We start from the raw sequence: 26,264 nt of genomic DNA, 5'->3' as shown, positions 1-26,264 counted from the left end.
GCCTCAATCCCTGCTCCCAATCTCTCCCTGCCTCCATCCCTGCTCCCAACCTCTCCCTGCCTCCATCCCTGCTCCCATCCTGTCCCTGCCTCCATCCCTGCTCCCATCCTGTCCCTGCCTCCATCCCTGCTCCCATCCTCTCCCCGCCTCCATCCCTGCTCCCATCCTCTCCCCGCCTCCATCCCTGCTCCCAACCTCTCTCTGCCTCCATCCCTGCTCCCATCCTGTCCCTGCCTCCATCCCTGCTCCCAACCTCTCCCTGCCTCCATCCCTGCTCCCATCCTGTCCCTGCTTCCATCCCAGCTTGCCTGGGACAAGCAGGAACCTCAGGAGGCTGAGCCAAGGGGCTCCAGCGCTGCCTGGGGTGGGGGGCACAGCCCTGGAATGGGATCTCTTCCCAGGAAGGATTCCCCAGAGCCAGCTGGATCCTGACCCCTTGTACCATCCAGCTGTGAGCACAGCTGTGGATTAGGAACAGGGGGTTTTGGCTCCCACCCCACAGGAATTTGATATTCACTGGTAACGTCAAAGCACTGAAAAAAAAAATTCCGGTGTTTTCAGCGCTGCTTTGTTTACAAAAACTTTAAAGTTCCTTCCTAAATAATTTATCACCAGCCTAGTGTAATAAGCAGAAAGGTTTTACACAACTTCTAGAGCTGGAAAATAGGACATTACACAGATGATAAAGAGCTCTGAACCAGCCCAAAAGGTCCAGCAGTGAACTCAGCTTTGTGTTGTCCACAAACTCTGCCTGGTGCTGCAGCAGCAGAACCTGCAGTTCTGGGTGCTGGTAAGAACCTCTGTAGGATAAAGTTTGCCACTAAAATGCTTCATTAAAATATTTACCAGTGGTGTTAGGGTTTTTTATACAGCTCAAAAGTTCAAATGCATCAGATATAAAAATGGGTGTCATTCATCTTAAGCATATTTTCCTATCTTTCCCTGGATTCCTTTTTTTTTTTTTTCCTCTTTTCTGCTTTTCAGTGAAACACTTGATTGCTGCTGCATCTGTTGGCTGCTCAGGGTTCAGGCAGGGTTAGATTGGCCTGAGATGACTTTTATTGGCTTTCCTTTGGGATTCAGGCTGTCTGTCCTGCACCGAGTCCTCCTTCCCTGGCTGAATTTGTAAATAGGAGGATGGGATGCTAAAGAGATGTGGCTTTGCAGGTAGAGCAGAACGAGGAGAGGATGTTTCTTACTCGAATCAGAGTGGATTTCCCAAGCTTTAAAGATTAAAATAGAGCTTTTGGGGGCAGGAGGAAGGAGGATTACCACTTCTTGCCTTCAGTTAATTAACTTTTTTTCTGTTTATGCAATCACAGGCCCTATCTACCCCCTTAATTTGGAAGCTGCTGTTGTAGTTCAGCTAAACTCCATGCTGTTATCTGAAAGATGGCAAGTGTCTTGCTGTGGATAATTATTTTCAGGAACAGGCAGACAACATTTTAATTCCCCTTGCCTAATGTGTCATCAGATGCTCGTTCTGGAGTTCCATATTAGTGCATGTTTGCACAGGGGATTGGCATGTGGGAGCTGGCCAGTTTTGGGTGGATCCACACTTGATGGCACAGCTCTGCTCCAGGAGAGGGCTTAGGCTCTGTGCAGCCACTTAGGGTTTTCAGGGAAGTGCTGCAAAACCACTCAGGTTTCTCAGGTAACCCTAAAACTTAGGGTTTTCAGGTGAACTTTTCAAGGAGGGAGTTACTGGAATTTTAGGACTGGGCATTTCCTGCCTGGGCCACTCCAGGTGGAATTATGGAAGGAAGAAGAGGAGAGGAAGAGACAGGAGGAGCATTTGGGGCAGTTTTGTGCTGCCAGCCAAGGAATTTTGGTTGTAATGGTCTGGAAAACCCCAGGAGAATGGTTTGGTTGTGGGAGAGGGCCTTGCACAGCTCAGGATCACAGCAATGCCACCTCCAGGGATTGGGGACTGGGCAGCAGTGTCCAACAACTTTTCCATGGAGAAATTCCTGCTGCTGCCCAGCCTGAGGCTGCTCCCTCTCATCCTTTCACTCATTTGGGAGAAGATTCCAAACCCCCACTTGGCTCCAACCTCCTTTCACCTGAGCCTGGCTTTGGAGCTGTTCACAGAATTCACAAATTCACAAATCACAAATTCACAAATCAAAAAATTCAGAAATCACAGAATCACCAGGTTGGAAGAGACCTTCAGGGTCATCCAGTCCAACCCAGCCCCAGCACCTCAACTCAACCCTGGCACCCAGTGCCACATCCAGGCTTGTTTTAAACACACCCAGGGGTGGGGACTCCACCACCTCCCTGGGCAGCCACTCCAGAACTTTATCTCCCTTTCTGTAAAAAAAAGTTTTTTCCTAATTTCCAACCTAAATTTCCCTTGGTGTAGCTCGAGGCTGTGTCCTCTGGTTCTGTCAGTGCTGCCTGTCCCTAAGTAGAGCTGCTGTTCTTGTCCCTCTTCTGTTGTCCTTTTATTAATCCAGACTTGGGGACCGTTGGTCATGAACAAATGGATGTGTTTCAACTAAAAACATCAAATAAAATTGAAAAATAAAAGGTCATTTCCTGCCCCAGTCACCTCTGTGGTGGTCGAGTCGTGTGGGCTTCAATTTCTTCCCTCTAATCCCTCACCCCAGCACTTCCTGAAAAATGTATATAAATAGGAGAAAATGCATTAAGAATAACTGTTATATATAGAGGGGAAAATTATCAGCTATAATCCATCTGTAGAACCTTTATTTAGAACAAAAAGTGATTTAAGTTACCTGTTCTTGCCTCACACAGCTCTAAATGTGTGTTTTGCCTTCCTGCTGAAGGATCTAAAACATAAACGGAGCAGGAATGGAGCTGAGTAAAGGAAATAATTGTGTTTTATGAGAGGAGAAGTTTGGAGCTGGATGGCACCCACCTTGTTCTGTCAGGATTTCAAAGGAAAAAAAAATCCTGAATTCATAAATCCCATGTTTTCCTCAGTTAAAAATACAAATATACTTCGTTCTCCCTTCAGCTTTGGATTTGTTGCTTTTGTTATCTGTACTTTTAGTATTACTTGGAATAGGTAATTTAATTTCAACTTCATTGCACTTGTCTCAAACATGGTAAGTTTTTGGAGTTCCATGAAAACAGAGATTGTTTTTTGTGAAGGTACTACAGAAGTGTAAAATAGCTGTTTGTACTTAAGCACTAATAAAAGTTCATTAAACTTTTTTTTTTCTTTTCAGGTTTCCTCTCAAAAAACCTTCGAGGTGAGTTCCTGAAATCTGCTTTTTTTGTCTGTATTGTCAATTATGCTGCAGCATTTTTGTAGGGGCAATGCTTTTAGAAGTTTTATAAACATATATATATATGCAAACTCAGCTTGTAGTACTCATTACAGATGTGAGGAAATCAATATCCAGATGGAGATAAGGTGCCAAAAATAGGTTTATTGGTGATAAATGGGGTGACTATTTTCATTCTATGACATGGCTGGGGCTCATCTTACCTGAGATTTGAGATGGTCAGGGAAGGCAGGGGACACTGTTGGTACAGGTGCTTCCCTTCTGGCGAGATTCTAAATCTTTAATTTTGCCCTGCTGAAATATTTAACGTTTGCTGGGAGAGTTAAGATTTCAGGAGGGTTTTTTTCCATTAAATTTATTTGGCTTTTAAGATAAAATATGGGCTGATGCTGAGTGATAAAGAGAATGCACTTGCTGTTACCAATTGTGGAGGTTTCCAAGACTGTTCCTGGAGCCTTGGATCCACTCCCAGAGATTGCAAGGGAGATCATTTCCCACTTTGAATTCAGCCTGGGAATAAATTTTTTAAGGCAACTCGATGCCTGTGCTTTAATCTGAATTTCTGGGTAGCAGGCAGAGCTGGGTGAGGTCTGTGTGGGCTCTCAGGCAGCTCCTGTGGGCTCTGGTGTGAGGATATTTTGCTTTTCTGTGCCCCAGACACGGCAGCATTCTGAGCAGAGAGTCTCCAGCAGACAAGAAGCAGAAGGTCGAGCGCTGCAGCAGCACCCACGACTTCGATCCCACAGGTAAAGTCCTGAAATTCAAGGGGAAAAAAAACAACAAACCCAAACAAAAGCCCTGGGAAGTCGATTAAAAATGATCTGAATGTGGTTTTCAGCGCTGTGTTGTTCTGCAAAGGCAATGTGGGCACTGAAATGAATGTGGGCTTGGTTTTAAACACCCTCATAATCAACCTGGATTAGTGTATCAGTAAATAATTATAACAACTTCCACTTTCAGCAAAGTCAGGAGGCAAAGGCTGTAATTAGCTGTGAGGAGTTCTGCAGTGAAATCTGAAATTGGACATTTGATTGGCCCAGCCAGGGCTGGGGTTTTAATTTTGGGGGATTTGTTTTGTTATTTAGTTGATTTTGATCCCTCAGTGCCCCTTGCAAAGTGAATTTGTGCTTCCCAAGGTGACACATTTGAAGATCAACTCCTCATTTTAAAGGATTTGCTGTCCTACTCCTGTTTAGTCTGCTTTTATTTTAGTTAAATTAGGGAAATGAAGGTGCACACAGGATTTTTGTCTCTCTGGAACACTTCCCCAGTGCCTGCTCATGAAATTCCTGCCGGGCTCCTGGCTGAGCCTCCTGGCCCCATGCAAGGTGCATTTTTCCTATCTGTGCATTCAGGATTTTCCCTGGGGCTTGGGGAGCACAGGGAAGGTGAATGGAAGGGGGGCACAACTTGTACAATGTGGGTTTTTTTGTGCACAAGGCTGATGTTTATAAACCACCCTGGTAATGGTTTCTGCCACTGGCTGCATGAGTCCTTCTAGTGTGCACAAAATAAATGAAAATGGACTTTAAATGGCCATTTAATGGGAAAAAAAAAACTGGTTTAGTGCTAGTCTTCTCTTCCTTTGGGATAGGTAATGTGGAATTATTTCAGGTTGGGGGAGTTCTCAGGCTGTGAACTCATTTTGTGGAAGGAATTTAATTTCTCCAGAAACAAACTTGAGGAATCCTGTAATCTCAATTTGCAGCAAGTGACTCCAGAGTTGAGAGCTGTGCTTGTGCTTTGATAGAGCAGCTCTGCACTGCAGCCTGGAGAAAACCCTTTTCTTTTATTGAAGGGGTGAATTCAGGATGCTGAAGTGCTGTGCCTGTGCTGATTATTGACTCTGGGGAGGAACATTGCCAGAGTCTCCGTGCTTGGACTGGTTTTTATCTGTAGTTACTGCAGAGAACTCCTCTGGTCGTGTCCCAGCTCCTGTACCAGATTCTGTGTGCTGTTCCCTGTGTCTCCCTGTATTATTCACCCTTATTCCAAGTGCTCCACCTGTGTTTTGTTCACATCTTATTTGTGTTTTGCACGACTTAACCCGATAAATCCAAGTCTGTGTTGTTTTTTTTTTTTTTTCATGAAGTTTTTTTTTTTTCCTCATGTTTGGTCTCCATATTTTCTATATCTCTCTCTCCTTTTCTCCTGCTCTCGTGCAGATAGCTCCTCCAAGAAGACAAAGTCTAGTTCTGAGGAGAGTAGATCCGAGACGTATGGTAAGCCAAAGCTGCAGCCTCCCCCTGGGCAGCTCCTGCTTTTCCTGTCTGTGAATCCCAGGCTTTTCCCCCTCCCCTGATCTGCATGGTTGGCTCTGCAGCAGGGACTGCCCTTCCACCCTGCTTCAGTTCTCAGCTTGTAGCGTGCTAGTGGCTGGAAAATTTATTAGATTTGTAATACATTTAAATTTATTTATGCCAGTTAAATCTGGCACCTGTGGAGGTGTCACTGCTGTCACCCTTGTGTCACCCAGTGGCATCTGAGCTGCTCCTGCTGTGGGAGCACCAGGCCAGGGTGGCTGTGCTGCCCCCGGGCTCTGGGTGACAAGCAGGAACAGGGTTTGGAGCTTTGGAGCTGTTTTTGAGGTGTTCAGGCACTCAGCTCCTAAGCCAGGCAGGGTTTTTGGAAAGGTTCTGCAGCCCAGGAGCAGCAGGAGCAGCCAGAGCTGCTCTTCCACCCTGCTTCAGTTCTCAGCTTGGGGCATGCTAGTGGCTGGAAAATATATTAGATTTTTAATAAATTTAAATTTATTAGATTTTTAATAAATTTAAATTTATTTATGCCTATCAAATCTGGCACCTGTGGAGGTGTCACTGCTGTCACCCTTGTGTCACCCAGTGACATCTGAGCTGCTCCTGCTGTGGGAGCACCAGGCCAGGGTGGCTGTGCTGCCCTTGGGCTCTGGGGACCAGCAGGGACAGGGTTTGGAGCTGTTTTTGAGGTGTTCAGGCACTCAGCTCCTAAGCCAGGCAGGTTTTTGGAAAGGTTCTGCAGCCCAGGAGCAGCAGGAGCAGCCAGAGCTGCCCTTCCACCCTGCTTCAGTTCTCAGCTTGGAGCGTGCTAGTGGCTGGAAAATGTTAAATTTTCCACCTGTGGAGGTGTCACTGCTGGGCTGAGCCCCAGTGACTGTATTTGAAATGTATTTGAACAAGTTAAGCCTCATTGTGCACCAGCCATACTGTCTGCAAGTGTTTCTATCAGAATTTTCTCAGAGAGCAATTTCAACTGTTTTGGAGAGAATTTTCAACTGTTTTTTATCAGAATTCTCTGTGGAATTTATGAAGGTTACTAAAACATAAACTGTACTAAAATAAGAACAAAGAAACTAAGAAAACACATACCAAGATCACAGGAACTAGATAAGAGAAAACTATAGAACACCTACACAATAATCAATCCCAGACACTGAGAAATGGAAGCAGAGAATGAGGAAACAACACAAAGGCACCAATCCAGGAATTTGTAGAATCAATAAAAGTGTATCTAATGGAAATAATAAACAGCTTCTGATAATCATATTAGCCAGTTATTCAGGAGTTCTGGCCAGGCAGGGTTTTTGGAAAGGCTCTGCAGCCCAGGAGCAGCAGGAGCAGCCAGAGCTGCCCTTCCACCCTGCTTCAGTTCTCAGCTTGGAGCGTGCTAGTGGCTGGAAAATTTATTAAATTTGTAATAAATTTAAATGTATTTATGCCAGTTAAATCTGGCACCTGTGGAGGTGTCACTGGGTGCTGCTGGCAGTGAGGACACAGCTCCCAAAGGGGTTTGTGCTTGGAGGAAAGTGTCTGCCATATTCTCACTCGTGTTCACCTTCCTGCACTGTTTGTAGGTGTTCTCTGACAAGAATGGAAAAATGCGTCTGCGAATAATTTAAATAAGTGGAGGGATGTGAACTTCTCTGTCCCAGAGAGAGGGAGTGACCCTGCTCTCCTGGGCTTGTTGGCTGCAGTAAATAACAAGTTTGGGATGGGAATATCCCACACATCCTGGTGCTGTCCCCTCACCTGTGTGCCCCCTCAGCTTTGCCAGCTGTGTCAGTCTGGGGGCTGTGACACTCCCCCTGCTCTAGGGATTTTTCCACTTCCAGTTTCTGGAGATATTTGCATTCAAACCTTAGAATTAGAAGGCAACAAGTATTCACAAGTTGTTTTTTGGATCCTATCAGCATCCTCAGCCCCATGGACTTGAGCTGAATCTGGCTGTGTTTATTAACAAGTGTGCATGTCTTGGCTGCAGCCATGGGTTACCTTTCTTTTCCTTTACTGTTTTTTTTTTAAATTCATGTTTAAAGCAGTCTGTGTCACTTTCTGATTTTAATCTGTTCAGAAAATTGCTGCTGCTAAACCTGCTGTGGGATTTTGGGTGCAGTGACTCTTCCAGAATCATCAGCTTTATCATTCCACTGGAATTAGACTGCCAGGTGTTCCTGGCTGTGCTCCAGCTTCTTAACCCACCTCTGGAATACAAAGTGATGCTGTCAGAGTAAGGAACACTAAAAAATAACCAAACAACACCAACCCTGAAGAGTTTAAGCCAACACAGGCATGTTAGGAAAAGCTGGTGCAGTCTGGGGAGGCGTGTCCTGTTCTTTCTGTGAGATCTCTTCGTTTCCCCTGGAATTTTGAATCACGCACTTGGTCTTTTTTTTTTTTTTTTTTACAATAAAAAAAGCAAAGTAATATGATAGCCACGTTCCTCAGGGTGTGAGAGTGTTCCTTCAGGAGCTGTAAACACCTTTGGAGGGTGCCTTGATGGGAACCTGTCTCGGGGAGAGCTGGCTTGCTGCAGCTTGTCACTGCTCCTGCCACCCTCCCAGGGAGCAGCAGGGCGAGGGCTGGAACAGCAGCAGGGGTTTGGGGCTGATCTGGTGGGCTTTGAACCGTGGAGGAAAAATTCAACTTTATAATTTGAATAAAGATCTGTAGGGAATGGGTATGTTTATTTATAGTGCTGTGGGCGCATGGTGGGACTTACTGCTTTTTGATGCGTATTTTTGAGAACTTTTGGTTTTTTTATTACTCTTATTAATTTCTATATGCATAGAATTTTGCAATAGGTTAATGCATATTTATTCTGCTGATTTTACATTACACTTACAGCTAGTTATACTTGTATTTAGTTTTTGTTAGAAAGTATAGAAAGGATTCTTGGGTCACTCAACCCTGTTTGTTTTGAGGATTGAGGAGTTTTTTTTTTTTTTTTTTAGTTGTGGAATTTTTTTTTTTTTTTTTAGCTGGGGTAGTTTTGCTAGGCTTGTAGTTACTAGACTAAATAGTATATTTAGTAAGCTTAAAGTGGTACATTTTACCTAAATCCAAATGGATTTTTACTCTCTTAAATTTTTACTCTGTTTCATTCCCCCTTTTTCCCATTTCAGTTTGTGTGGGAATCCAGAGCTTCCCTCTGGCTGCCCTGGCAGGGGTCAGGAACCCCCTGGACAGAGCCCCCAGAGACACTGGCTGTGATCTCTGCCCATGGAAAAGAGTTTTCAATCTTACAGGATCAATTACCAGCTCTGAGTGTTTGATATCAGTAATAATTAAGCGTGGCACGGGTGCAAAAGTAAAATTTTAGGATTCTAGATGAGGGGTCCAAAGGGCACAAGATGGAGGAAATTGGGTGTGCCTTGTCCTTTTTCTCCTTCTTCATGCCCTCCATGTCTCACTGTGGTGTTGGCATTTTTCTGTTGGTTCAGGCTGGGGACACACTGTCCAACGTAGGTGACAGATATTGGCACGTTCTTGTAAATGCAGCCCAGGGAGTTTCTGGTATTTAATGTTTGTCACATCCCACTGAGGGCAGAGCCCCACACGCTGCCCTGCAGGACAGAGCTGGGCAGGGCAGCAGAACATGTGAGAGATAAACAGAATAAACAACCTGGAAACCAGCACAGACCAATTATGGCTTCTGCTTTGGCAGGGGGCTGACAGACAGAGACTTTCTACAATCTCAGAATCATCAATACCACAGATTCTGACAAATTTGAAGCCAGGTTAGTCAGGATAACCAAACCCCTGTGCTCATTTTTTTTGCCTGCTGCTGCTTCCCCACGGAGGTGCTGTGGGTTAATGACAGGAAACATTTGCTGGGACATCTCCGTGTCTGTGCCCCAGCCTGGCTTTCCTGGTGTTCCAGACACAAACAGAATTTCCTAACGTGAGCTCTGACTCCCCCCAGGCTTCCTGCAGATGCTGTGCCCGTGTCCAGGATCCCTGGGAGCAGCTCCCACTCATCCTTCCTTCCCAGTGGCCTTGCCCTGCCTTTGCTCTGCTTTTCCCAGGTTTCTCTGGAATGTGTGCAGAGCTCGGCTGTTTGCTTTGGAAGGGACCAAACTATTCCAAAAGCTCCAAGTAGAAATGCTGTACTGATATTTTCCTCTCTGCTGACTGGATGGGGGCTGGCCACTGCCAAGGGAATTGCAGGGAGGGCTGCAGTGACAGCAGGAAGAGGAGGAGTGGCTTTGGTGGGTGTTTGCTCTCACCTCTTGAAATTTTTCATTCAGGAGCCAGAATTTCATCAAGTGTGTGAGTGGCTTGTGGAGAGGCAGAGTGGTCGGGGGGGCAAATTGTTCTGATGTACAGGCATCAATTTCAAATGTAAAAAATGTCATTTTCTAAGTTCGTCTCGCTTTGAAAATGACAAAATGTTTAATATTGTTTGAGTTTTCTTGTTTAATAGATAGTTTTTTTTCTACTTTTCTCCAAAAAAAGTATTTTTCCCAAACCAGTTAAAAAAGAGAGGCCAATTAAATCTACTTTCTAGAAAAACCCCTTTAAAGGTTCTCTCCCAAATTTACCCTAAACCAAAACATTAATTTAAAATAAAATGTACAGAAATACCTCTCAGTGACACATTTTCATTCATAAACCAAACCATCTCACCTTTGTATATTCAACAAAATTCAGATTATCAGGAGAGAGAATGAGTGTAGTTTGTTATGCTGTAATGTGCCAATTAGTGCCGTGGCCTCCCATGATGTTAAATATCTTTTTCTCAAAGTAGCATTTTCATCTCTTAAATGAACTTAAAGCTGAAATTACCTTTCAGGGTGGTAGGTGAGGTATCAGTTTCTCTTTCCTTTTCCTCACAACTTGGTTGCTCTTCAAAAATATCTTCCTTTATATTCAGCAATCATCAATTTCTAGCCTCAATATTAGCCTGGACTTGACACAAACTCTTTCACATATTTTCTCCAACTTTGTGATAAGTTTTTGGGTTTTGTTTTGAAACCCCACATTTGAGATGTTTTGAAATTGAAACTTACTATTCTTTTTTTTTGCAGTCCTTATCAGCTTGATGTCTTTATTTTTCTACCATTTTTCCATGGAAATTTGCCTGTATAAAAGTTCTGTTTGTATTTGTGGAGCAGCATTTCTGACAATATTTTATAGACAGAAAGCTTCCCAAATGAAGTGAAACGTTTGGCCACTCTCAAAAGCCCAAGGGCTTTGGTTTTTTTGTTTATGGAATGATTCATTTCAAGTCCCTCTATTAAACTGCATTTTCCTATCGTGGCCTCATGCTCCCAGGGGAGGTTTTCATTCCCAAATCTCAGCTCCTAGGCTTGGGAGATGGAATTCACATCCCCATGGAATCCCAGGCTGGTTTGGGGTGGGAGAATCCTTAAAAATTATTTTGTTCCAACCATTCCATGGGCAGGGACACGTTTCCAGCCTCCTCCATCCTCATCTCTGCATTCTCTCAGTCAGGTTTTTAGGGCGAACCCCTGCTCTGTTTGTTGCCAAAAAAATTCCTATATTGTTAAATAACTTCCAGATAGGATGTAGAGAAGAGAAAAAGAAAAATGAGCTCCCAGAGCAGCTGTTGGGCAGCCCAGATGAGTCTGGCCAGGCTGTTTGAGAAAATTGTTTTGGCCCTGGGGTGTCAGTGACCTTGAGAAGTCCAGACTTTGTCCTTCCACCATCCCAAAGACGCTCTTGGAGCAGGGCTGGAGAAGGGAGAGGGACGAGTGCCACCTACTGAGGCTCCTCTCAGCTTTCCTTGCAGTTTCTCTCTCTGCTTTCACTTTTAATTTTAACCTCTTTAACTCCAGCACGGGTTTGGCTGCTTTGTTGCCCTCCTGGCTTGAGGAATTTTGGGGGGGGGGGGGATTTTCATCTCCATGAGGACAAAAAAACATTAAAATGGATTATTTTTTTCCTCCAGAATTTTAGGAATCCACTCCAGACACAAACAGAGACTGATTTTAAAGCATAGTTAAGTGGTGTCTCTTCACTTCATAATGTAAAGATAATCTTAAGGAAAGCAAAAAGGGGAATTAGATAATGAATAATTTTATTTTGAGTACTATCAATGACAAAATCTGTTGACTTTGTAATACTTACTGAGTTTCAGCTGGAAAAAAATGAAATATCATGGTGGGATGTTTCAAAATGAACAGAGTAAAAGCACTTGAAAGTTGCTTCAGGCAGGGAGTGCTATCAGAGCTGATCTAGTTCTGCAGGTCACAGTGTTATCTCCAGAAAACTTCCAGATAACTTCATTAAAATCACTATAAAGTGTATCCCTGTCAGGTGTACTATCTCCTCTACCTCATTATAGCCTTTTATATTGGATTTGGTGAGGGGTTAAGTGCTTGTCCCTTATCTGAAGAAAACAAAACAGGAAAAAAGCAATAACGGATTAATTTCAGGTCGAGTTGTCCTGCTTCCAATTGTTTCTCCATTCTAAATTTATAAGGTGGTCTTGGGTGATATTGAAGCGTGTGGACTGAAAGAATTTAATTTGAATTAAATTCAGTTATACTCTGCCAGGCCAGTTTATGTTGCGTGGGCACTGCTTTGGCACCAGGAGGAAGCTTCTCAGTGAATCCAAGGATTTACCTCTGGAGGAAAACCCAGTGGCAGAGCAGACTCGGGGCTCTCGTGTGTCTTTAAGCCAGGCCAGTCCTTGTGAGTCAAAAGCTGAGTTTGGTGCCTGACTCAGGGAGCAGAGGGGCTGGCAGGGAGCTGCAGAGGAGCTGTTCCTCTGAAACAGCCCCAATTCCCACACCCCAGCCCCGGGCAGCATTCTTGGGAAGTGAGACTCCCAGAAGCTCACAGAAAAGCAGGGGAGGTGCAGGAGGGAGAGGCACCTTCCTCACTTCTCCCTGTGCACAGGGGGTGAAAGGTGGGGGGATTTTCCTTCCCATCCACTCCCCAGCCCTGCAGCTGCCAGGAATCCCCGTGCTTTGCTCCTGCTTCGTTGGCAGGAGGGGAATTCCTGGGATGTGATGTGGGAGTCCAGAGCTTCCCTCTGGCTGCCCTGGCAGGGGTCAGGAACCCCCCTGGACAGAGCCCCCAGAGACACTGGCTGTGATCTCTGCCCGTGGAAAAGAGTTTTCAATCTTACAGGATCAATTACCAGCTCTGAGGGTTTGATATCAGTAATAATTAAGTGTGGCACGGGTGCAAAAGTAAATTTTAGGATTCTAGATGAGGGGTCCAAAGGGGACAAGATGGAGGAAATTGGGTGTGCCTTGTCCTTTTTCTCCTTCTTCATGCCCTCCATGTCTCACTGTGGTGTTGGCATTTTTCTGTTGGTTCAGGCTGGGGACACACTGTCCAACGTGGGTGACAGATATTGGCACGTTCTTGTAAATGCAGCCCAGGGAGTTTCTGGTATTGAATGTTTGTCACATCCCACTGAGGGCAGAGCCCCACACGCTGCCCTGCAGGACAGAGCTGGGCAGGGCAGCAGAACATGTGAGAGATAAACAGAATAAACAACCTGGAAACCAGCACAGAACAATTATGGCTTCTGCTTTGGCAGGGGGCTGACAGAGACTTTCTACAATCTCAGGATCATCAATAGCTCAGATTCTGACAATGTGAAAATGCTGCAGAAGTCCTGGAATCCTTTTTCCACTGCTCCCAGCCTTTTTCCAGCTCTGTGCCACGCTGGGGGGAGCAGGGCTGGCTGGGCAGGCAGTGTTGGCTCTCGGGGCTGCTCATTTCCATGGGGAGTTGCTGCAGAGCCGTGGTGGTTTGGGAGCAGTGTGAGACTCCCTGCTCTGGTACCTTAAAGGCCATTCCAGAAAAGCCAGTCTGGCTGGGACAGCATCTTCCCAATTCCCTGTGTTCCCTCCATACCAAACAAATCTGCTGCAGTTCTGGAATCCGATTTGGGACAGCTCTCATATCTTTCTCAAGGTGCCAATGTAGAAATTTTACCTGCTGTGCCTTTAGAAATGGAAATGGAAAAGCAAAGCAAGCTGTTAGAAATAAGGGTGATGGAAATCACCCTGGAAAGCATTTCCAGAGTTCCTGAAGTCACTTTTCAGAATGAGGGCTCTGCTGTGGGAGGATTTCTGCAGCTGCTCCTAGGAAAGTTCTTGGCAAGGAATATGCCAGGGCTGCTGCTTGCTTGTGCTTTTTCTTTCTCTTGTCCCATTTCCAGGTGAACAAAAGACATCCCCAGCATTCCACCTGGTCCAAATGCTGCACCTACTAAATGAATTTATCTCAGCAGCAGCATTTGTGTTCACATTATTCTGAGTATACCAGGAAACAAAACAAGTTGTCTTTGATGTCTCACAGCAAATTAAAGGAGGGCCACATTCAAACTCCTCTCCTGGGATTTTGGCCCTAGACTGGCCTTTATTTCAGAAAGTTCAGGACAGTTAAATGTGGCTTGTACTTCTTCACCTCTGCTGTTCTGGTTCTGTGCAGTATTTCACCTGGAGCAGAAGGTGCCCCAGGAGGAGATTTTGGCTGAGAATTGGGAGAACTTTTCCTGATCAATAAATCTGGTTTAGCCCAACCCCCTCATATTACTCTGAGGGATTTGTACTTCTGTTTTAGAGCAGCTTGTAGAAGCTGTGAGGTGTTTCTGGTGGTGCAGCAGCACCTGACAGCCCTCTGAACTATTAATACAGACAAAAGAAATCCTGCTCATTGGTGTGGGTACTGCTGCTCTTCTTTAAAAGCTGCTTTTCCCTCAGGTTGTGTCTGATGTGCCAGAGCTGTCTGCATCTCTGTTTTGTGTAGCTGGAGCAATAAGCTTGACCTGTCTTGACATCCCTCTCCATTTCTGGACTGCTGCCCTGTTCCTGTCTCTCCTCTATATTTTCCCTGTGCCGTGTTGTCCCCGTTCCTTTGAGTACTGTGTGATTATCTGGGAGGATAAGATTTTGGACTGATGCCTGGCTCGTGTCTCTTTGTGTTGCCCTCCCTGTGCTGCCCCTGTGTCCCCAGGCCTGGTGCAGAGGTGTGTGGTGATCCAGCGGGATGAGAACGGCTTCGGGCTGACGGTCAGCGGGGACAACCCCGTCTTCGTGCAGTCTGTCAAGGAAGGTGAGAGCACCCCCCAAACTGCCAGCTTTCCATGGGCAGCATCAGGGAAGGTACAGGTTGGATATTAGGAAATCAGCTTTTCACCAAAAGAATCATAAAGCACTGGGATTGTCTTCCCAGGGAGGTGGTAGAATCACCATCTCTGGATGTGTTTAAAAAAAGGCTGGACTTGGCACTTGGTGCTGTAGTCTAGTGAAGTGTCAGGGCATGGGTTGGACTTGATGATCTCAGAGGTTTCTTCCAGCCTCATTATTCTGTGATTCTGTGATTCTGGAAATATCTGGGAGCTGGAGCAGAAGACTCCCAAATCATGCCAGGTGGGGTGGCTGCAGCTTGGGAAGGGATGTGCAAGGTGAGGGTTGAGCAGTGAATTTTTTGCTCTGTACCTACTCCCAGGCAGAATGAGGACACAGCCTCAAGCTGTGCCAGGGGAAGTTTAGGTTGGACATCAGGGAAAAATTCTTCACTGGAAGAGGGATTGGGCACTGGAATCCCCTGCCCTGGGAGGGGATGGAGTCACCATCCCTGGAGGTGTTTAAAACAAGTCTGGATGTGGCACTCAGCGCCGTGGTTTAGGTGATGAGGAGGTGTCAGGTCACAGGTTGGACTTGGTGATCTCAAAGGTCTTTTCCAGCCTGGTTCTTTCTGTGATCTGGTGGGTTTGGAGCTGACCTCTTGCATCCCAGGGGGAGGAAATGATTCCTTAGGATGTGGGTGGATCATGTCCTGGTGCATCCAGTGCCAGGTGAAAGCAAAACTGCTCTAGACTCGATACCTAGGAGTTGTACTGATAGAGGAAGCTTGGCTGAGTGCAGGAGTATTTTGCACATTTTACAGAAGTCTTAAAACCACTTTTGCTATAAATGATTGTATTGAAATGGGAACTGAGTGATTTCTTGCCTCCCCAGATGGAGCAGCCATGCGGGCTGGAGTGCAGACAGGTGATAGAATTATCAAGGTAAGGGTGTTGAAACTGGGAGAGGAATGGGTCCTTTGTCTTAAATGAGCTCTTTTGTCTTAAATGAGCTCTTTCTCTGAAAAAAAAAAAAGGCACTGATGTGTCTGCTGTGGTGTTTGCATTAGGAATGGTCTAAGCTTCAGTGTTCTGGGGCTGACTCTCCTCCAGATCCTCATTTCAGAATTTTATGGACAAGTTCAGCATCCTGCCAGGTTCAAGTGTCACAAATACAATAAAACCAGAAATGGCAGGGAAGAGAAGGGAAGCAGAGTTGTTAATAATGATCTGTAAATAAACAGCCTGCCTGAATTACTGTTCTCCCCCTAACTGCTCCCACATTCATGTTCTTTTTTAGTCCCAAGCAAGTAAGAAATCAAGTCAGTAACTTAAAAGACTCTGTAAACTATTGCTGCAAAATGCTACAGCAGCTCCTGACACAGATGGAGCTGGATTTCAACCAGGCATTGAAATTAATGAATTAAATTAGCTACCCTGTTGTTTTTCTGTCCAGGCAGAGATGGATTGCCTTTTTTTTTTGTTTGTTTGTCTGCCTGCTTGAGTTCTTTTGGTGTGTGCACAGTTTTCTTATTACAGAGCTCTGCTCACTGAGATAAACTGTTAGAAGGATAAATAATTTATCTGGTAATGTCTTGAAAGAGGCAGTAATGGAGGTGGGGGAGAGGAAAATGCTGCTGTTCTTCTGGAATGTGTGGAATTGCTTGGAAATCAGGAGCCAGACACAGAATTTTCTCTCCTCCCTGCCAGGTGAACGGGACTCTGGTAACACACTCGAACCATTTGGAGGTGGTCAAGCTGATCAAGTGTAAGTAAAGGCAGGTGGCTCTTCTGTCACCTTGAAAGTGTCACAGGCATCATTTCCAGGGCCCTGCCAAGTGAGAAGGGGGAGGTCATTGCTGAGAGATAGAGTGTGTGAAACAGGGAAGTGAAATTAAAATTATTTTGACGTCCTGAATTTAAGCTGATACATTCTCCTGTAGCTTCTCCTTAACTTAATGTTTGAATTACCACCAAGACTTGCCTGGGTGCTTCCCCATCTTTTATTTCCACCTTAAATACCACAGCTGGGCAGGCACTTAATGTGCATTTCTGTGTGATGCCTGCACAGCACTACAGGAAACACGTTCCTGGTGGATTTTCTTGTGTGAGGAAGGAGGTGGCGATGGTTTATTTTGTGTGTGTGGTGTGTGTGCACTGCCAATGCAACCTGCTGGGCTGGAAGTTGGGACTGCTTGCTTTTATCCAGGCTGGTTCTCATGGAAATTTTGGGAATATGTGACATTTCAGCAGGGTTTTACACCAGGCAGTGAAGTCAGAGAAGCACAGCAGTGTCCCCGTGCGTGTGACCTGAGCCTGTCCTTGTGTCCCCACAGCGGGTTCCTATGTAGCTCTCACTGTCCAGGGGCGCCCTCCAGGCTCGCCCCAGATTCCCTTGGCGGATTCCGACGTGGATCTGGCAGCTTTTGGGCATATGTCTCCCATCATGGCATCCCCCCACTCGCCTGGCACGTCAGGGAATGCAGAAAGGATCACCAGCCCAGTGCTCATGGGGGTAAGGTTTGGAGCTCTCTTCCCAAAAGGAGAAATGGACTCGGGTGGTTTTGGCCTGAATTTTCCTTGACTTTTTGAATTTTTCAGATGGGCATTGGGGTATTTATATAATAAATATTTATTATATTTAATTATTGCGGGTATTTATTAACTTATGAAAGAGCATTTTGCAAGTAAAAATATGCAGTCCTATCTGAGACAATAGAAATATTGCTTTTATACTGTTACAGCTGTTATAATAGCTGTTTGTACTGTTACAGCTGTTCAAAATTAAGAAAGAATACACAGGATAGGGTTGGAAATTTGAATTGCTTCTGACAGGGCTTTTCAGAGCCTGTTTTGAGGAAGTAGGTGAAAAATGTGCATGTCCATTTCCCTTATTTGCCCAACAAACCCAACCCTAATCTCTCTGTGCTTCCTAGGAGGAGAATAACATTGTCCACAACCAGAAGGTGGAGATTCTGAGGAAGATGCTCCAGAAGGAGCAGGAGAGGCTGCAGGTACTGGAGTTGTGCAGGTTGGAGAGAGCTGGGGGAAGCAATGCAAAGAGGGGTTGTTAATTTAATTTAGTAGCAGAGCTGTGTAAAACAGACTTCGTGTAGCAGCTCCTTGGGTGTGCAGGTGTTAATTTAAAAGGCACAATTCCTTTGCAGGTCCTGCAGGAGGAGTACAGCCGAGCCCCCTCCACCCGCCTGCTCAAGGAGATCCAGGAGGCAAAGAAACACATTCCTCAGCTGCAGGAGCAGCTGTCCAAGGCCACGGGCTGCACTCAGGTGACACGGGCTCATCCTGCTCTGGGGAGTGCTCCCAGGCTCAGTCCAGGGGCTGGGTGATGCCTCAGGTTTAGATTTTCTATTTTTGACATTCTGTGCTGATTCAGTGTGTAATTCTGAGCTTCACGTGAGGGGATGCTGAGCCCTCTGCACAGAGCAGGGACACAAAACAATTCCTGCTCCAGCTGGGCACCAAGGACAAATGATCCAAACCTCAGCCCAGGAGCACAAACACCGTGGGCTGGAGAGAGAAAAACAAGCAGGATGGGACTGATGGGCTGGAGCTGGAATGGGACAATGAACTCCAAGGTGCCAATGGAGCAGAACTGATCCCAGGGAGAGCCCCGGGAGCGCTCGTGCATTTTGGGACCATTTTGGGACCACTTTGGGACCATTTTGGTTCATCTTTGGTGCAGTCCTGGCTGAGCTCTGGTGCTGCCCAAGGTGGATCCATTGAGGAGATCCTTTAATAAATCCCTGCTTTATTCTGTAACTCTGTCCAGCTCTGCTCTAGCTCAGCCTGCACAAGGCATCATGAGCAAGCTGCAGTTGCTTGCACTGGCAGGCTGCACCCTCTGCAGCTGAGATTTGAATTTGGCACTGTCTTCTTAATCTTAATTCATTTAGCAGTGGGCTCTCATCTCCTAAAACCTGCTTTTTAGAACAAGTGTAAGCAGTGATGTGTTTATTATCTGTCAGTACAACTTAAAATACACCCATGAAGTCATTCTTGGAAGCTTTAAACAATCTTGTTTTCACTTTTGAAAAAAAAAAAACAACTAATTTAGGCTGTGTCATTTTTCCCTTTTCCCTTGTGTTAAAAGTGCTGAAAATTTGGTGTGGTTGTTTTCTCTTAGAAAAGCACTGCAGCCTTTTCTAGATAAATTAAGGTTTTATGAGTAATGTCAGCTGCCTGGCTCTTCAAAGAGTTGATTTTTAAGGATGGTCTCTTGAAATATTCTGCTTTCATCTTTGCAGGATGGAGTCCTGTCCTCCAGGTCTGTGTCAGAGTCACTGCAGATCAGCGAGGGGGAGGCAGAGAGTGGGGACAGCGGCAGCAAACTGGATTTCAGTGGTGACAGCCCCTCCAGACCCAACAGTGACATTGCTGATGTGAGTCTGGGGCAGCCCCAGGGCTTTGCTTCTCTCCCTCTTGCTTTGGGTTTCCTTGGCAGATTCTGTCTGGGTGTTGTCCTGTGCATTACTGCACCAGGCACCTCAGTGCCCACCAAAACCTTTCCCCTGTGAAAACCTCTTCTACTGGACTGGTGTTAGAGACTGGGAGAGAATAAATTCTGGGGGTTTTATCCAGGATTAGATTGTCCTGGCATTAATCCCTGTACCCAGGCAAAGATGGATGCCAGCACGTTTCTTAAAACTCACTTTGCCAATTAGAGCATCTTTGAGGGGAATATTCCAACTGCAGCACCGTGACTCAGATCCAGGCAGCTTGCCCTAAAAGTGGGAAAGATCTTTCCCTCCACCAAATCAGCTTCAGTTCCTGCCACCAGCAAAGGCTCTTGGTGTGTTCACTCATTAGTTATCAATCTGTGTCTCCTGTGCTCTCCTTTGGTGCCTAATCCTTAATTAAGCCACTGTCTGATTAGTGCAGGGGAGCTGAGACTCTCTGCTTGGATTTAGCCTAAGTTTGTTGATTAACTTAAGGAGCTAAATTTGTCCCAGCAGTTGGAAGTGAAAGGGAGGTGGGTGAGATGGAAGCATCCACGACTCTGTTTTGAAACATTCCAACTCCAAATCTGACCAGATCCCACTCAGCGTTTGTGTTTAATAAATGCACAACAAAATTCATCATTATCTTCCTAATAATCATCATGCTGTCACTGCTGGGGATGGTATTTTATCACTGCAGGTGATTGGCATTTCAGCTTTTCAATCCAGCTCTGAGGAATTTATGGAGCAGGGGTGAAAGAAACCCTTGGAAGTGGAAAGAGTTCTGCAGCTGGGAAAAAGCCAGGCTGGAAAGCAGCAGCCTGAGCAGTGGCCTGGCTGGGAAAACCTTTGGACACACTGAAGATGAGCCAGCAGCACGTGGGTTTTGCAAATAAGGCTCTGCTGGGTTTCCTGAGCAAGGGGATTGCTGGCAGATGGGAGGAGAGAGCTGAACTGTGAGAAAAGGTGGAGAGAACAAGGAAAAAGCCAAGGGCTGGGGATTTTACAGCTCTGCCGTTGCTCACTGCCACCAGATTTCTCACCAAAACTTCTGCATTCGCTTGAGTTTTGGGGTTTTTTTTTGTTTAACTGCGCATGTAGGACACAGATTTTACTCTGGTTTTTCACACCTCCTTTTCCTGTGAGAAAGGAGAAGTTTTTTGGCTGTTGTGGCTGACAAACTGCACTGTGCAGTTCTCCCTTCCCTGGATTTGCTGGTACTTACCAGAACTGAACTTCCCTCTTTCCCAGAGCCCTCGCAGTGGCCTGAAGGAGAGGATTTATCCAGATGAGAGCCCAGAAAAGGCTGAGCTTCAAGACACTGTGAGTACACAACATCGAGTGTCACAACAGCACCTCCTCTAACAGGCCCATTAAAATCTTGCTGCTTTCCCCCACTTTCTAAATGGAGCATGCCTGAACTTTGCTTTAGAAAATAAAATGCAATTAAAGTGGTGCAGGGAAAGTTAATTAGCAGAGTAAATGTTTATGGAGCTTAAGAGCAGGGCCATTTAGAGGCAAGAAATACCTGATCAGCAGTAAAACAGCTGGGCCTGGAATAAGGAGAGCAGTTGCACATGTTTTATTCCTTGAGTCCAGCCCTTTTTTTAGGATGTTCACTCATTTGGGAGCTGCCATTTCCAGCAGGGCTACAAGTGGAGCTCAGCAGGAAGTGCAGAGCTGTGTGAGCACATCATCATCCTTGGGGTGACTCCTGGATTCTCCTCCCCCTCCTCTGCTTCTCCTCCCAAAGCCCCATTTCCCAAGGAGTTTTGGTCCATAGCCACGTGCCCAAAAGCATCCCTGCTTGTCCTCCCAAAGCCCCATTTTCCCACTTTGGTCCCCATTGAAATCTCAGGATTTCGTTTCCTTTTGGGAAAAGAAATTAAATCTTGCAAAGCAGAAAAGAAAGGCTCCCAAAGACTCTGGGAAGGTGATATGATCAAGTGAAATGCCATTGAGAAGAAAAAAAAAAAAAGGGAAATTTGGAAATGCAGTGAGCACAAGAAAATGGTCCGGGAGCAAATGAGTTGCAGTGGGAAGGGGCAAAAGATGCCAAAAGGAAGCTCAGAGATGCTGCAAAACCAGGGGGAAAATCAAGGAGGAAGAGAGAACGCTGAGGGCAAGACAGATGTGAAGTGGCATGGAGAGGGAAAATAAAATTCAAAACCCTCTGGCCAAGCCAAAGCCTGGCTGCAAGTGATGCAGGAGGACAAGTGCAGGGGTGCTTGGTGTGCTCCTGGCTGCAGGTGATGCAGCTGCCCTCCATCCCCCTGCTTTGCTGTTTGGGAATGTTTGGATCCCGGGATGGGGGATCCAAGGTGGAGGTTTTGAAGAGTTGAAATGATCAGAACATCTCCAGGTTTTACTGTGAGGGACAATCCCAGATTTGTGCTTTTCTTCCTTCTCTTCCCAGGACTCCCAGTCCAGTGTTGGCAGTCCCCTGTCCCGAGTGGGGACTCAGATCATTGGGGCAGAGGATGATGATTTTGACACGGAGCAGGAGCAGGTGGGAATGACTTTTTCACCTTTTTTCCCCACTCACCAGAATTCTCTTCCCCTCTTCCTAAACTGCTGAGTACTTCTTGTATGGTGAAATAAGAATTTAGGAGTGGCATTCCTGTTGTTGCTGATCTTTCCAAATAGAAATATTTGGGGAATTTATGCCAATATCCATCTTTGAGTCTGTTATTTTTCCTTTTTCCCCAAACTTCAAGCTTTCTAGGAATGAATTTATTTCCTTTTCTGTAGTTTTTTGTTAAATCCCGAATTCTTGTCACAGCAGCACAGCTACCACATATTTACTCTGAATTATTTCAGCTGTCCTTTCTTTTATTCCTGAATAATTCAGATGTAATTCCCTGTGTCCTTGCAGATTAATGGGCAGTGCAGCTGCTTCCAGAACATCGAGCTCCTGAAATCCCGTCCTGCTCACCTGGCTGTCCTCCTGCACCACGTGGTGTCCCAGTTTGATCCTGCAGCACTGGTGAGAAGCTCTGGAATTTTTTCCCTGGCTCACATTTGGGAATGTTCACCAGAATTTACCTGACCTTGTGTAGCACTCACTGCCATGACCTGGCAAGGAGGGAAATGCAGACTCTATGCAGGCCTGAGGGTGATAAATCCTCAGTTATTTATTCAGATAAAGGGAGAAACACAAAAAGAACTGTTCCCTTTACGTTTGGCTGCTTATAAATAATTATTTATCACCTGAAAGTCTCTCATTCCACCCCAAGGTGTGGGATTAGTTGTCTGCAGAGAAGGTTTGACCTCTCTGTGCTCCTCTTCCAGCCCCTTCCCTCACCCCCTGTTGCCAGGGCACCTCCCCGAGGAGCAGGGAAAGCTTTCCACCCAGCACTGCTGAATTCCTTGAAATACTGGAAAGAAAACTTGGAGTTTTCATGGTTTTCACCTCATTTCTTGCCCTCCTGTTGCCCACAGCTGTGCTACCTTTACACAGACCTGTACAAACAGACCAACTCCAAAGAGACCCGGCGTGTTTTCCTGGAGTTTTACCAGTTTTTCCTGGACAGAGCTGCAGTAGGTTCCTCTTGTCTTCCTCATTTTTACACATCCAGCAAGCTGACTTTGACCTTTCTCCACTCACCTGAACCAAGAAAAACTGAGAGGGTTAAAGCCCTCCAAAAAAAATAGTTTTAAAAAAATCAAAATCAGAATAATGTTCGATAAATAACTTCCTAAAATGTAAAAATCTAATAAAAGTTTAAGTTTTTTTTGTTGAAATGTTACCAAGGAATGAATGGCCTCAGATGCCTGGTAACAAAGTAAATCCCAGGGGATTTGTTGTTGATAGGAGAAATAATTCTGTGGTAAGAAAGCAAGTTCTGGCTCTTCCACATTGCTTTTTTACTTAATAATTGCTGTGGGTATTGATGTGGCTGTTCCAAGGATTGGGAAGTTTTATGGAAGTTTTATGTCTCTGTTGGAAAGCTGAGAAAATTCTTTGCTGTCATGAATTAAACTCCCAGAAACTGCAGCAGAGCTTATATACCACATTTTCATCTTATATAGAATATATACATGGGAGTCTCCCCTTTTCAAACCAGTGGATGCTCAGATTGGATGATTTTGGCTTTTGAGGGAATTTCCTGGGGTGATTTGTGTGTTTTATTGGGGTGCTGTTTCTCTGTGGGTTCTCCCAGCCTTTCTTTCCTTTTGCAGAACCTGAAAGTCCCAGTTCCAGAGGAAATCTCCTTGGAATTAGGTAGGATGGGTGAAGGGTGGGTTAATTCAGGGAAATTATTTTGTTTAAGTCATTTATTGAAGGTGAGGACTGTTCCCAGAGGAATAATTGGTGAATTTTCTGCCTCCCAGACAGGAGAAGGCCAGAGCTCCTCCCTGAAGAGCTGCACCGCCAGTTCATCCAAACCATGCAGGATAAAGTCTGTCCAGAGGTTCAGAGGAACCTGGAAGATTTCAGGTACCAAAAGCTCTCTGTGGAGCTTCCTTTCAATTCATATTTTATTTCAGTCAACATTCCAGCACAGGGAAACCTGAGGGAGACATAATTCCTCTTGGATTGGATAGGAATATACCAAGAATATACCCTCTGGCCAATCCTTAAATCAAATCATCAATTGCAATCCTAGGGCTTGGATTCTTCATTCCTGGAAGCTGTGTGAGGAAATGCCACAGTATTTTTTTAGGTTTTGTTGTATAAATCTCTCCTACTGATTGTGTTTATAATCAGATTATATATTTTTTTTCCTGTCCCTATTTTCCTTCCTTCTCCCCTTTGGGCAGGGAATAATCCCCTTTACAGAGCTCAGTCTCAAGCTACACCGAGGGAAATTTAGGCTGGATATCAGGAAAAAGTTTTACAGAAAGGGAGATAAAATTCTGGAATGTTCTGCCCGGGGAGGTGGTGCAGTCACCACCCCTGGGTGTGTTTAAAACAAGCCTGGATGTGACACTGGGTGCCAGGGTTTGGTTGAGGTGTTGGGGCTGGGTTGGACTCGATGATCCTGGAGGTCTCTTCCAGCCTGGTGAATCTGTGAATTCTGTGAGCTGTCACAGGCATGCAGTACAAGTTGATAATTAATTTGCTTTTTCCTGTGGAGTACTAAGAGCTCCTTGCCAAGCTCAGCAATTATTTTAAATGCAGCTGAACTCGGTGGGAAGAAATGCTGATGTCTGACTCCAGTTCAGAAGGCTGAATGATTTCTTTATTATAACTATACTATAATACATTAATATACTATTTAAAGCAGATACCAAAACTACATACTTACTTTTCTTACTATTATATTTAACTCCCTAACAACTCGTGACCCTCTCTGGAGTGTTTAGACATGGGTGGATCTGATTGGCCATGAGGCTCAAACAATCCTCACTAGAATTTAATTAAGCAATTCCCTTAGGTAAACAATTTCCTAAACACATTCTAGATGGGAAAAACAAGGAACAGGAACAGAAATTGTTTTGTCTTTCTTTTTTCTATACTCTGTGAAAAAATCCTAAAAGAGAAAAGAATGTACCTGCCACAAGCAACGAACTATTTCATATTTAAAATCCTCACTTTCAACACCCCAAAAACTCCTGTGTGATGACACCCTGAGTGCCCCAGGGTGCAGGTGATGCTCCCTGTGCCCTTCTGCAGGCAGAAGAGGAGCATGGGGCTGACCCTGGCCGAGGGGGAGCTGAGCAGGCTGGACGCGGAGCGGCTCCGCGACCGCAACGCCGTGGAGAAGGAGAGGAGCTGTGCGGAGCAGATCCTGGCCAAAATCGAGGAGGTCCTGTAAGTGACACCAACAGGGAGGTGGGGGAGAAAATAAAAAAGCGTTGGAGGTGCTGCCTCAGATGTGGAAAAAGCGGGATGGGTGGAATTTGGCATGGCTGTGTTTAGATTTCTGCCCTGAGTGCCCTGCCCTCAGCCAGGGAAGCGAAGGCTGTTTTGTCCAGGAGACTGCTGTGAAATAGTGCAGGGAATGCTGCCTTTGTCAACTTGTGCTTTATTAGATCAGAGCCCTTTTCCTGTAGAAACAACGGCTTCACAACCCATTTTCTCCTTTTTAATGTGGGCTGAATCCAATTGCCACAGCTGAACCTTCACTTTGGATTCTTGATTTTATTTTTTTCCCCCCCCTGCTGGGACTGCTAAACATTCTAAAGGACACTTCAACACAGCTACTGATGCTCTGGGTGCATGGGACCGGGTGTTAATTGAGTTTTGAGTTTCATTTTGAAACGCTTTCTTGTTTTTAGGATGACATCTCAGCCTCTGGAAGAAGACAAGAGGTAATGGGAGCTGGGAGCTCGGGCTGCGTTGTGCTGATGGAACAAGACAGCCCTCTCCCGGCTGTTCTCCAAACTCCTGAATCCCCTGGCATAAATCATTGCAATTCACAGCATCAGCCTCTTCTTTGCTGATGTTTTTTGCCTGTGTTGCACATCTTAAAAATTACTGTCACTGCGAGTTTGTATTTATTTTTGTTTTGTGTTGTAACTGCTTCAATCTGCTCTAACATTTATTTTCTCTGTGTGCCCTGTCCTGTTCAGTTTTTATCCGAGCAGCTTTTCCTCCTTTTTGCAGTAACGTTTTACTGCTGCTTATTTTTGCCATAACTCAAAGCCATAATGTGACATCAAATATGGTTTTAGTGTTGAATTTTAGGACCTTCTGTGTAATTCTCAGAATTGTATTTTCACCTCCTGGGCTTCTGGGTGTTTTATCATGGAATTATTTGGGTTGGAAAGGACCTTAAAGATGATTTAATTCCAACCCCTTCCACTGTCCCAGGTGCTCCAGCCTGGCCTTGGGCACTTCCAGGGCTCCAGGGGCAGCCACAGCTTCTCTGGGCACCATGTGCCAGAGCCTCCCCATCCATATATTCCACCTTTATTTACTCCATAATTTACAAATCAATCAATTCTGATGTTGGCTGAGCCTTCCCATTATCTGTGGGAATTTATTTCCTTTCATTTAATCACCTTTATTTAAACATGAACTTCTCAACAGAACCTCGACCTGAATTTTATTGACTCAGTGTATCTTCCCCAATATCTTTCCCTTAAACCTCAGTGTTTTTTCTGTGTTTGGCAGCTCCACGATGCAATATGTGATCCTCACCTACATGAAACACCTGGGAGTGAAAGTCAAAGAGCCTCGGAACCTGGAGCAGAAGCGGGGCCGGATTGGTTTCCTGCCAAAAATCAAGGTAGTGCTGCCGTGGCCACAGAGGATTTGTGTGCAAACCCCATTTGTGCAGGAAAAAAAATTAAA

General features: G+C 45.3%; 1 protein-coding gene across 1 annotated transcript in view; it reads left to right on the top strand.

Moving 5' to 3' along the window:
• The window catches only part of ARHGEF12 (Rho guanine nucleotide exchange factor 12), a gene marked incomplete at its 5' end in the record, with an annotated part of 81,673 nt that overhangs the window by 33,031 nt on the left and 22,378 nt on the right, over window positions 1-26,264 (top strand). The window contains 19 exons of the mRNA XM_085560214.1: window positions 3,198-3,221; window positions 3,915-4,003; window positions 5,423-5,479; window positions 14,453-14,551; window positions 15,460-15,509; window positions 16,275-16,332; window positions 16,901-17,079; window positions 17,501-17,578; window positions 17,732-17,851; window positions 18,830-18,964; window positions 20,273-20,344; window positions 21,438-21,530; window positions 21,897-22,007; window positions 22,463-22,561; window positions 23,204-23,246; window positions 23,357-23,462; window positions 24,642-24,779; window positions 25,247-25,279; window positions 26,085-26,199. Coding sequence (XP_085416340.1) covers window positions 3,198-3,221; window positions 3,915-4,003; window positions 5,423-5,479; window positions 14,453-14,551; window positions 15,460-15,509; window positions 16,275-16,332; window positions 16,901-17,079; window positions 17,501-17,578; window positions 17,732-17,851; window positions 18,830-18,964; window positions 20,273-20,344; window positions 21,438-21,530; window positions 21,897-22,007; window positions 22,463-22,561; window positions 23,204-23,246; window positions 23,357-23,462; window positions 24,642-24,779; window positions 25,247-25,279; window positions 26,085-26,199 — 1,699 coding nt within the window. The remainder of the gene's footprint in view (window positions 1-3,197; window positions 3,222-3,914; window positions 4,004-5,422; window positions 5,480-14,452; window positions 14,552-15,459; window positions 15,510-16,274; window positions 16,333-16,900; window positions 17,080-17,500; window positions 17,579-17,731; window positions 17,852-18,829; window positions 18,965-20,272; window positions 20,345-21,437; window positions 21,531-21,896; window positions 22,008-22,462; window positions 22,562-23,203; window positions 23,247-23,356; window positions 23,463-24,641; window positions 24,780-25,246; window positions 25,280-26,084; window positions 26,200-26,264) is intronic.

Source organism: Lonchura striata, chromosome 24 (genome assembly GCF_050655825.1).
Source record: "Lonchura striata isolate lonStrDom1 chromosome 24, ASM5065582v1, whole genome shotgun sequence".
Taxonomy (NCBI): domain Eukaryota; kingdom Metazoa; phylum Chordata; class Aves; order Passeriformes; family Estrildidae; genus Lonchura; species Lonchura striata.
The sequence above is the reverse complement of the archived record's forward strand: the minus strand, read 5'-3'. Positions and strand labels throughout refer to the sequence as shown.